The sequence below is a fragment of the Diadema setosum genome, chromosome 16 (genome assembly GCF_964275005.1).
Source record: "Diadema setosum chromosome 16, eeDiaSeto1, whole genome shotgun sequence".
NCBI classification, from domain to species: domain Eukaryota; kingdom Metazoa; phylum Echinodermata; class Echinoidea; order Diadematoida; family Diadematidae; genus Diadema; species Diadema setosum.
The window spans coordinates 5,745,022-5,757,816 of record NC_092700.1 but is presented as its reverse complement, the minus strand read 5'-3'; the positions used below and the strand labels follow the sequence as shown (position 1 = coordinate 5,757,816).

General features: G+C 39.2%; 1 protein-coding gene across 1 annotated transcript; it reads right to left on the bottom strand.

The window, feature by feature from the left end:
- Nucleotides 1–7,285: 7,285 nt before the first annotated feature.
- On the bottom strand, nt 7,286–8,577 carry LOC140240225 (uncharacterized). Its single transcript, XM_072320017.1, has 2 exons — nt 8,068–8,577; nt 7,286–7,564 (listed from the first exon to the last, which is right to left on the bottom strand). The coding sequence occupies exons 1-2, from the start codon at nt 8,575–8,577 to the stop codon at nt 7,286–7,288; spliced, it is 789 nt and encodes a 262-aa protein (XP_072176118.1).
- Nucleotides 8,578–12,795: the final 4,218 nt, after the last annotated feature.

Here is a 12,795-nt window from a genome sequence, read left to right as displayed (position 1 = left end):
TACAAGACATGGGTGGTATGTGTGTGTGTGTGTGTGTGTGTATCACTTTTGTATACATTGTATGATTTGCATAAAACTATGTTATTCCAAAAACAATATACATGTATATATAAACAATACATAGATATATTAACAATAATTATTTTATAGCAGCACAAGTGAAAACAATATAGCTGCTTAGTTTTTGTCTAATACATACAGGCTTATATACTCGTGTCATTGTGAAAATGAAGCTGATATTGAATGTAATTGAAATAACGTATTTCATTAAAAGATATGCATTTCCCGTGGATAATTCAGGAGGGTAACCTACAATTATTTGGTTTGAATTACATTGAAATGCTGGAAATCCCCCCCCCCTCCCCTTAGTATGACATAGATGGCAATCTTCCGTATCGTGCCTATAACATACTTTTTTATGTAGCTTTTTTAAGGCTTTGGACGTAATACATCTAACATTATGTGACCAACGATGTCATGACTAAACTTTGACCCAAATAGCATCGCAGTTGTGTAAAATAGAATTATAAGTGACTCACTGGTCATATTGGTGCGCCTAATGGGGGAAGGTGACTTGCCACATGCCGCAGTAGATCGTAACATTTTTGCTTTTTTTTTCACAGTCTATCATAAGCATTTGTTTAGTTTTCCCCCTCAACTTTTAACTGAGTATGTTCCTTTTTTATCACTATCGTATGTCCCCCCAAAAATTACAACGGTACCCTTTGCAACGATAACTGTAAAAGTATAACTATTCAATCCAAACACAATTTCAGGGTATGAAACTATAACTCATTGCCCACGTCTTACAGAAAACCCCATTCAATTTGCTTCAGTGGTCAAAGAGAAACGAGGATTTTTGTAGTGCATGTGAGGAATCCCTTCCCTCCAAGTTCTGTCTATTGTGTTTACACATTTATGATATGCAGATCCAAGAGCATCCAAGTGCTAAACTTGGAAGAATCAGACTCATGACTTGCTTTACAACAATCCACATTTTTCTGTGACCGCTTAACCAAATTGAATCGGGTTTTCTGCAAAATAGAGCTAAGATGTTATATTTTAAGACTCTGAAGTAGCATTTAGACGGTTCTATTGGGTGTTATCATTGCAAAAATCCGATCGTATTTTTTTTTTTTTTTTTTTTGGGGGGGGGGGACATACTGTACAGTTTTGCATGATGAGTTTCTCATCCATACCCATTAACCTTTGACCTTTCACCACAGGAGTCATTCCAAAGCCCTCTCAGTGGATACACAAAGATGTTTTTTTCCTTTCATAAAAATGTATAGCACTAGGCCAAAACGGTGACGGCACACCTGAGGCACACGTGCTTCAATGACGCCATGGATTTATCGGTTGGCTTTTTATGAGGACTGGTAATTCCGAAAAAAATTTATTACATGACATACCTGGATCCAGCTAGTTTTCATAGGCCTTGGCTTTGCAGTTTGGTAGATGCATTGGTATAGTATGATCACGAGGTAGCCTTTCAGTCCATAAACAAATCTAGACACGTTCTTTATCACTCGCTAAGGAGATGGTGTTTTAAGTGATGAATTGCCGATTCGCTTTGCAAAGATATACTTCGGTTTTAAATTACTCGGTCCACGAGGACTATCGGCTCGAAGGCTCCCAATTTGTCGCACAGAATTAGACCTATCAAGTATTTCTGAGCTGTATTAAAAAAACTCAAGGACATTGAACAAAAGCGTGACAATTGATGTGACATTAAACTCGATTCTGGTGTTTATGGTGTGCCTTTATCCTGATTGTTTTTATTTTTCTTCCCTTCCTGTGTGTGTGTGTGTGTGTGTGTGTGTGTGTGTGAGAGAGAGAGAGTTCTGTTTTTGATGTTGTTGTTGTTGTTGTTGTTTTGGTACATATTTTTGGCAATGACCATTCTATATGCATCAAATCCTTCAGAGCATAACAAGCATCACCAACGCTGGGGTGATGTTTGCTATTCCGATGGTTCGTTGATCCGAAAATAAAATATGGTTTGTTGTTCCGAAGGTTTTGTTTTTCCAGAAACTCACAAATTTCCGGAGAACACACAAATTGATTGCTCGTTAATCCAAATTTTGTGACGTTCTTCTGAAGGTTCGATAGTCCGAAATTGAAATAAGGCTCATTTATTCGAAAATGAAAAGACGGTGTTTACCATGTTTACTAACGAGCCTTCAGAATTATAATAAACCTCAATTTATAATTGGACTGACAATCTTCGGAATAACAAACCGTAACCAAAAAGGCATCAGTCCACTAGAGGTAAAGGCACCGAATGTACATTATATATATATATATATATATATATATATATATATATATATATATATATATATATATATATATATAATATATATTAATATTGTGTGTGTGTGTGTGTGTGTGTGTGTGTGTGTGTGTGTGTGTGTGTGTGTGCATTGCGCGCATCATACCAGCGTATTACTGTCCTGCTGGCTGTAGCGTTGTGTTGCTGTCTGTTTTTGTTTTTGATTTTGTTTTGTTTTGTTTTGTTTTTAGTTCCGCATGACGAATAATCCAATATAAGTGCAGCTGCCAGTGGAACGCTCAGATAATTGTTCATTAAAAAGTAAGCAAACAAACAAACAAACAGCACATCATCAGGAGTGGAGATTCTTCCCTCTGCTGGTTCCGTACTCATCAACACTACTACCAGCGCCGTGATAGCAGATGACTGACACAGAGTGATGAGTGGTCTAGCATAAAACACATTGCAATCATAAAAGGCCACACGTTTGCTTGGCGTCTTGTGGCCTTTACCTGCCCTTGTTCGTGTTGTTATTGATTGGATATTTTCAAAAAGCATTCTATACTTTTTAGGACCAACTTCTACCTTCTGTTCTGCTAACATCACAGTTTACAACTATCCTTTAATCATCGACTCTCTGCCTCTTTTTTTTTCTCTCTGTCTCTCCCTTTCTTTGTATAATATGATTCGTTACCATAAAGTGAGAGGACAGCCTAAGTAGAAACTATGTAGATGATTGAGGGACTAGGATACAGTATGTTTCTAAAATGATTAAGATTTTGATCGCAAAAACATGCATTCTGTATATCTTTGAGTTTAATAACGACGACAGTATCGAGTATGATTATTATAATGATAGTGATAATAATAATGATAATGAAACAATGATAATAACAAAGATAAATGAAATTGCATAAGCATACGCATTATTGTACTCATGTTAATTTATGCCAAGCTCTCACAGTCAACACAAGAGTAGAACGAATCAACCAACGAAATGATACCATCTCTTACCAAGACCCGAAATAAAGATTTCTTGACCATGAATTTATGCAATAGCATTTATTTTCATTTTCAACTCGAAAGTCACAGACAGTGATGTTTGCAGCATGAACAGACATCACTCTTTTTGAAGAAATGTCATTGTTTCTTGGAATTCATGACAACTTCTTTTTTTTTTTTAACGAAACGGCTTCACAGATTATTAGGGTCACTTTCTCGGCGATCACTTCTGATCTCTGAAACCCCGTGCATATCCAGGAATATCTTCAGACATTCGCGTTCTATCATAGCAAGAGATTCTTGACTTTCCCTATAAGACTGCATGTCAAATGCAGTGATAACAGCATCGCTTCCTGTAGAAAGCAAAAAAGATATTACCCGTCTCTTGCCTGGATTCCTGTTGTTCTTGCTGCATTGTTCCTGTGACAGTCTGTTCTCCTTGTACAGACAGCGAAACCGGTAAGAGCGGTGCACGTGCTGCCGTTGATACGGAGATTTTGCCTTTGATCGTACAAGCGGATGCCCGATATTGCCCGGTGGAAGACGAGGCTCAAAAACCCTTTATCCTTTTCCTCCCATCCTGAAAATTCTAAAGAAGAGAGGACATCAGGTCTTGAGTGCCTTGAACGCCACTATCCTCTCTTTCTCCACTTTTACCTTCTATTGTTCCTTTGATCAGAAAGGTCGTCTAATATCACAGTAGTTATGTAGCAACCACTTGAACTGGGAAAAAAAAAAAAAAAAAAAAAAAAAAAAACTCCGCCAGCATCTAACAGGTTCATCTTAAACCGAACTTCAAGCAAACCACTAGAGAATGAAAGGGAGATGAAATAGAATCTAATGAATCTACTCGTACGTGTTTTGCTTTCCTCATCTTCCACGTTAACCTTTCTATTTTCTTTTTTTTAATTTGTGAAGTATCTTGAAAGACGATGTATCCAAGTGATAATTACCGAAAAAATTCTGGTACAACATACTTTGTTCAAAACGTCATCACTTCATTCTTTCTCATACACAGACATTACTTTATGACTGCTAACATTTTATATGTCTCTTCAGCACACATAGACATACTCTCTCTCTCCCTCTATCTGTCTTTGTCAAATAGATTGCAAGAAATATCGTAAATGGTCACAGACCTAGACAGGCACAATCATAAAGGGATTGTATAAAGTGGAGATGAGATTTTGACTTTTAACTTTTCGCGAGATACCAAGAAACCACTCATGAAATAATAGAGAGCATACCATTCTACGAGGAATTCAAAGTTTATGAGATGAAAAAAAAAAGTTTTGGAATGCCTGAGACATCCACAAACAAAGTAAAACAAAGAAATCCTAGTTAAAAACTTTGTCGTACCTTATATTAAGATTGTTCTGTTTTTGGATATCATCTCTCAGCCACTTCAAAACCAGTTTCCATCAAATAAACGTTGGATCCCTTTTGAAATTACATAATTGCATACTCTGTCATATTTCATTTGAAGTTTCTCATTATCTCACTAAAAATAAAGTGTTAGAAACCTGAAGTTAGGTCTCAATAAAAAGTGTACAATCCCTTTGAATATCCACCTGAAGTATTTCTCTTCTTCTCTTCTTTCTGTTCCTTCTATATACCTCTCCCCCTCTCCCTCTCTCTTGTCTCTCACGTATATATATATAAATTTATATATATATATATATATATATATATATATATGAAGAGTTTGTTTGCAAAAACCGATAAGTCCATTTTTGAAGATTTTGAAGTACGGTCCCTGTCGTAAAGTACACAATAATACCTTTTAAGTGATATATTGGTCACTACGTAGAAAGGTATATTTTTGAAGTTATGGTCAAAAGAAGCAAAAATTTTCTTATTATTCTCTTTATTTTTCTTGACCTTTAATCGCAAATACCTCCATTTGACGAATATGGACTTATCGGTTTTTGCAAACAAACTCTTCATATATACAATATATATATATATATATATATATATATATATATATATATATATATATATTATATATATACATATATTATATATATATATATATATAAATTTATATATCTGTCTCTCGTTGTCTCCGTCTGTCTTTCTATACGTAACTCCCCCCTCTCCCTCTCCTAACTCCTTCGCTCTTCCTTCTCCCTCTACCCCGTAAGTCTCGACCCCCCCCCCTCTACTCTCACAGACATACACACACACTCTCTCTCCCTCTTCCAGAAACGGGCTTTGATACTCTGATGACGATCGAAGCTCCCCGATTTTGTACGAGAAATCTTCGTAATTAACCCATTCCTAACCGCCATCCTCTGACCATCATGGTTAATGTATACGAACAGGTTATCAACGGACGTGCCAGTGTTAATAATCATGTTCTGTAATTCCGAACTGAGGCAGCACGATTTGGATAGAATACAAGGAGAAGGGAGAAGAAAATGACGATTCTCTTATCATTTTCCTTTTCGAGGGAGTCTGGTGAATGAAGGCTTACGGGGGGGGGGGGGTATATGGGGGGGGGGAGGGTGAATGGGTAGTAGGCCTACAAAGCGTACTTGATGAGTCGTTCGAGTGCTTTTAAGGAGGATGTACAGGTACAGGGAGATTGGAAGTGCCGATAGAGAAATTGGAATGGAAAGAGCCTGAAATAAGTAGCGCTGGTTTTCCCTATCCCTCCCCTTCGCGCGCAAATCAATCCTGCTGTATATGGCGGTTGTTGCGGAACAATATTGATGTAGTGCAAATGAAAACAGAAGGCTCTTATTTATCCGGCTCGAACGGATATACCATAAAAAGAATTATAAACTTAACATTTTATTTTTATCATGTGATTCATCTTTTCATATATCTTTTGTATTTGTTTTGTACACCTAACCACTTATATCTACAAAGGATACGAATGATATGCAAACTGACTACTTCAGTATATTATTAAAATATCATTAAAACCACATAAAAACGTAACGTTACCTTTTTGGGTCGCACATCGGGTTGTTTATTTTTATACGTCAAAAAACTTTTATAATTGATATTACGTCTTATATCATTAATCCAGAGTAGCCTCTTCAGCGTTGCCACTGCTCTATCAGAGGGCCCTAGCTGTCATTATTTTTACCCCAGTGTTACCCCATTTGTACACCTAGATCGAGAGGGACATGGTGGGTAAAAACAACTTGTCCAAGGACGTAAGCACTGGGAGGGAATCGAACTCGGGTCCTCCGATTGGGAGTCGGGAGTCGTATCCATTTTGCCACAGCGCGTCCACATTTTTAACTTTACGCTTCATACTCAGAGAATATGTGTGTGTGTGCGCGCGCGCGCGTGTGTGTGTGTGACTGTGTGCATGTTACCTTGATACCTTGATGTAGTAATCCCTTGAAGCAGCTTGTTAATGAAGCTATACTGGGATGAACTCGAGCTGTGTGTCATGAGGGGGTGTCATTCAGTGTATGTACAGATGTCTCACTATCATACAATAAAATGTGAGTATAGGTGCTCAGTGCGAGTAAAAACAGCGTCGATCCTCTTACACAGTGGCAGATCCAGCAGGAAGCTGCATTGCCCCGAGGATGGGCAAAGCAGCTCCTTGGAATAATGTTGGGTTGGCGGTGCTTATTACGGGTCCCGGCAGGCGGTTCCATAGTCTTATGGCTCTTTGGTAGAATGAATACTTGTGGGAGTCAATGGTGGATCTAGGGATTGTGTATTTGAGTTGGTGATCTTGTCTTCCAATGTAGTTAGCTGGGGTGATATCAGGTGGGAAGGGCATGGCAACCAGGTGATGTTGGATTTTGTGAAAAAGTGTGCATTGTGCAAGAAGGCGGCGAGAGTGAAGGCTATCCCATCCGAGTGCTGTTACTAGGGCTGTGGAAGATGATGTTGGGCTGTAATCACATAGGACAAAGCGGGCTGCAGACTTTTGTACTTGCTCGAGTAAGTTGATATTAATAAAAGTATAAGGACTCCACACTGCAGAGGCGTATTCTAGTTGTGGACGGACTAATGCAGTGTAGGCTCTGGCCTTTACATCTTTAGTACATGGAGACAAGGTTCTGCGGATGAGTCCCAGGGTTTGGCTTGCCTAGTGCCTGTTGGTCTGGCAGTGCTTGTTCCACCGAAGGCCGCCGTAACCGTCACACCTAGGTACTTGTACTCGTTGACTCTGGGAATTACTTGATTGGAAAGGATGTACTGGTAAATACTGGGAGTGCGTTTGCGAGTTATTGAGAGGATGCCGCATTTCTTCACGTTGAAGTTCATGGGCCAGTTTTGGGACCAGGCCGATAGTAGTTGAAGGTCTTGCTGTAGTAAGTAAAAGTCATCATCAGTCACAATCTCACGATAGACAACACAGTCATCCGCAAACAACCGGATGGAGGATTGAATATCATCTTGTATGTCGTTTATGTACAATAAAAAGAGAGTCGAGCCAATTACAGATCCCTGGGGTACTCCTGATGGTCCAGCTCTCCATGTGGATTGTGTACCATCAATTACTACGGCTTGCTTCCTTTCACTGAGAAAGGACATGATCCAGTTAAGAGAGTCTCCTGAAATTCCATAGTACTGGAGTTTCGTACGCAGGCGTTGGTGTGGCACACGATCGAATGCCTTCTGGAAGTCCAAGAAGACTACATCAATCTGGCTGCGTTTTTGTAAGGTAGACGACCAATCATGTCCTGCTGACGAGAGTTGGGTGGTTGTAGAAAGCCCTTGGCGAAAGCCATGTTGAGCATCAGTGAGGATGTCATTTCTTGCTAGATGCTTCGACACATGACTGAGTATAATGTGCTCCATGACTTTACAGGATTGCTCCGGTTACCTGATTTGTAGACTGGGGTAACTAATGCCTCTTTCCACTTGGGTGGGACTATGCCACAGTTGTAGCTCTGCTGGAAGACAAAGGAGAGAGCAGGGGCGATCTCATGAGCAATGATCTTTAGGAGCTGGGGAGGAATCTGGTCTGGACCACTTGCCTTGGAAGGGTCAAGTTGGAGTAGTTGCTTTGCTACTCCAGTCCTGTGGATATGTAGGTGTCCTATTGATGGGTATGGTGATGGACCTTTCTGTGGAACTTGGTGCAGGTTTTCATGAGTGAACGTAGATTGGAAGAAGTCCTTCAAGCTCTCAGCCTTGTCTTCAGCTGTAGCACAAAGCTTAGTTGCTGTGCGTATTGATGGAATTCCCGCATACTCTGAGCGGCAGCATCTGATGTATGACCAGAACGATTTGGGGTTTGTTGAGAGACTTCCTCCGATGATGTTGTTGACATAGTTGAGGTGTGCTTTATGCACAAGTTTGGCAACTTCTATCATAATAAGAAAAATATAACGGAATTTAGCGTGTTTGGCTGTTGGTAGTGAAATAATATACTGATTAAGATCATTTCCGAAATTAATGATAGTGATTCATAGCATTTTTGTATGACACCATAATCTGTTACAAAAGCCACCCCCTTAAAAAAATATATAACGTGTAGACTTCCTCAAGAGAGTAAATTATTGAATGTCTGTGAGAAAATAAGAACGCGAGTCTTGTGTGAAGCTTTGAAGTGCTCTAGATTGTCAATTTCACAGAGAACTATAATAATGCGTGAATTCTTTCTTAAGGCTGTATGTTCCTGTCTGATCGTCTACCGTAGACATGAAAGTCGTAAAAAAAAAAAATCGAGCTATAGAAGGGAAACATGGAAAGAAACAGGTTCGGGAATGATTGTTTATTGCTGTATAATTCTTGCTAATGATGATGATGTGATGATGTGTATGACATTTTAGGGGAGTGGAAAAAAAAACAATTAAAAAAGAATAATGGATCATGATTAAGCTACGTGTATCATAATTACCACAGATTTACTCTTGCTTTTTCGGCCTCATTGTCGTTATGATGTAATATTGATGTTTTTTTTCCCACGTAATGTCATTACCTAATCCTCTTTGCTTTTTCTCTATATTCAACCGTTATTTAGTTTTACTTTGTTGTATGAACTGAATTATTTTTCTCTTCGTATACTATCTGTTTCTTCAGGTACGTTTTAACAATCTATTCGGAACTTGTGAGGACTTGCTAACAACAGTTTTTAGCTGAAAGATGTTTTTCCTTTTGTATCCCCGTGCAGAAATGTGTAAATACAATACAATGCAATGCTCCACCTTCACATTTTATGAGATCACGCAGATTCAATTCAATTCATTTATTTTCAGTCTTCTTTTTCCCTAACAGAACACAACACAGAATAAATCAGGAATTATATCACAAACGTATACATTCAACTTTGCAAAGGATATCAAATGATACAAATAAAGATGTATATGGATGCATACTTGCAAAAAATACAAAGTTATGTTTCAGTTGAGAAAAAAAAAAGAATTGAGAGGTCCACTAAAAAGCAAGCTTGTAAATTGTGAACCACTCAACATTACATTAGACATGCTATATTTTTATTACTTCCAAACATCGTGATTCAGTCATAATCAATCTACTTGAAAAATAAAAGAGGAATCTTATTTTTTTTTTCTTGAATAGTCAGATCATTCGTTTCCTACTTGTAAGTCAAATTTACCTGGATAGGATCGCGAATCCTAGTTTCTTGAGTTGACATTGAAATGGAGCAATACATTTATATGATACAATATACTCGATCGCAAATCAGTGTATTCATACCTTGCTGTTTTTCACCTTCTGCGTCACTTATTCCACTAACTCAGAATGCCTCAGTCTGTCAGTTCATTCAGTCGTATATTCATTCTCTTGTTCATTCATTCATTCATTCATTCATTCATTCACTCATTCAGTCATTGCATCGTTCAATTAATTCGATTCAATTCAACTTTATTTTCATTTCAATTAAATAAACGGGAAAATCACAAACAATGCATTGGCAGCATTAGTCAAAGGCACGCGTACTTAGCCACGTTTTACATTTATTGATTTCTCTACCAATCAGAACATCTACAATTCATTATTAATTGATTAATTGATTAATTAATTAATTAATTAATTAATTATTTCATTCATTCATTTATTTATTTATCTATTCATTCATTCAATCATATCATCCTCATCATTTACCTTTTGCTGTACTTCTCCCGCTAAGAATGATATCAAACTTTATCAGTTATATCTGTTGCTGTGTACCCTCACTCTTACTTCTCCACTTCCCAACGAACCCCACTTTTGAACAGTCTGCACATTTTCTCTATCTTCCTCTTTTTTCCACCACAGCAGGCTTTCCCTTCCCCATATCCGTATTCAGGGTAGAATACACACACGGTTTTGTTTCTCCGATGTAAAGATCAATGAACAGCGGTCGGCCTGGCTCTACCAGAAGCATTCATTGTCTCCATGCACACTCTTCCTCCGCCTCATTTTGAGAAGAACATTATTGCCTCGAAAGAAGAATATGAACAGAGGGGAGAGAAGGATGGCTGTCGCAAGGAGGAGGAGGGAAGGAAGAGGATGGAGGAGGAGGATGGCGGGAGGAAGAGGAGGAGGAGGAGGAAGAGGAGGAGGAGGAGGAGGAGGAAGAGGAGGAGGAAGAGGAGGTGGAGGAAGAGGAGGAGGAGGAGGAGGAGGAGGAAGAGGAGGAGGAGGAGGAAGAGGAGGAGGAGGAAGAGGAGGAGGAGGAGGAGGAAGAGGAGGAGGAGGAGGAGGAAGAGGAGGAGGAGGAAGAGAATGGAAGAGGATGGAGGAGGAGGAGGAGGAGGAGGAAAACAGGAGGAAGAACAGGAATAAAAGCAGGAGGATGGAGGAGAAGAAGAAGAAGATGGAGAAGGGAGAGAAAGGACGAGGGGAGGAGACTAGAGAAAGAGGAGGACGAGGAGGAGGAGGAAGAGAAAAAAAAAGGGGGGGGGGGGACAGAAAAGATGAGAAGAAATGACAGCCAATATTTACATGCATATGACGAGATGGGTTCGCCTCACAGTCGAGACCAGCTAGCTCTTTAAGCGCTGTATTGCAGGTGTAGATATTGCGGATCGAGCACAGCGAACTCACGCCATACACGCCCATCATCCTGCGCTGAACCATCAACGGTATACCTGACGAAAGGATCATCATACATATTATGACAACATGCATTGGCCAGGAATTATGTGACATATGCCGTGCTGTACATTCTGTAATCATGGTTTTCGTTAACGAACACGCGCTGCGACATAGAGTTCCCAGCTGGATATGTAATCTAACGAGGCCATGTAGAGTAGGAATCAATTTTGTGCGAGTCTTCGCGTCAATCAAACACAACGATAAGCATGAATTTAAACGGCGTTGTTTCTTGGAGTTATCTGAATTATTTTAAACCCATGACCTTTCTATTTTACCACCCTTACTATCATTCTTGCGATTGCTATTCTTATATATTTAAGAATATTTAGACCTCTACTACTTTTTATTATTCTTCTCCGGCTGCTCGTCGACTTACATACTAAATGCAGAATCACTTATCACACCTGCAAACACACAGACAGACATCGTTGCAATTCAATGAACTATCATCTTCATCTTTTCACCGTTTCCGGTTTTAGCACGTCTACTATACCAGTATACAGAAACGATTCCAGTAATGTACTGGAATTTACGGTGAGCCCCGAAAAAAATTCAATTCAAAATCTAACGGTCAAAAAAAATGTACTAAATGTTACCTTCCACTTTCAGTACTTAATGGGAGTTTCTAAAATGATACTCTCTTCAACATACCACTGTATTTATACAGCTCTTCATTTAAGGCATGCAAATGGGATTCCCCACCTTCAAACTTGCTGGTGGAACTTGCTAGAGTGTACAAACAGTTTCCTGGCAGTGCAGTTCTGTTGGCAAGGTGTTTTTTTTTAAATGTTTAAACCTGCGATGCTGTTTATGATGGACAGCATTTCTCCACTAGAACTTCATTGTACTTCGTCAATTTGATTAGACGAATTTGAGTGTCATAATTTCCTATAAATGAAGAGTTCTCTATACTATGAGACACATCCAAAAGTTGTATTTACCTGTGACAGTTTCGACCACGGGCTGTCATCTTTCTCAAACGATGGCTAATCAGCAACTGATGATTTGGTACCAATCAGCAATCACCCAGGTGAGACATCCGAGTGATAGCGCCATTTTATATGCCAAAAAGTTGGTATGCCTCCCATCCCCCTCATCCGGTTCATGTTGTGAGGGTTTCTCTTAATAATCCAGATGGTCACCCTGATACGTCTGTTCAGGTCCTGTCTCTCTCTCGCTACTAATCGCGACCCCTCCCAGTTGACGTGATTTTTTTTCCTCCCATCATGGTCTGTTATGACACCCTAAAGATTGTAAACAAAGACTCGGTGTCTCTCCTCACAGATCACCTGGATCAAGTGGACTCTACAGACAGTATAAAGTTCACTCTTGAACTTGACACTGAAGGATCAATCCCCTTTCTTGATGCACAATTCATCAGAAAGCCAGATGGACACATAAAGTTCACATTAGGTCCTACACAGGTCGAAGCCAACGCACACCAACCAATATCTCAATTTCAAGTTTCCCCACCCCTTCATCAAAAGTTA

Coding starts and splice junctions, on each gene's coding strand:
- LOC140240225 (XM_072320017.1), bottom strand. CDS start 8,577: ATGATAGAAGTTGCCAAACTTGTGCATAAAGCACACCTCAACTATGTC. Junction 7,565..8,067: donor CAGGTAACCGGAGCAATCCT/GTAAAGTCATGG, acceptor TACTTACTACAG/CAAGACCTTCAACTACTATC.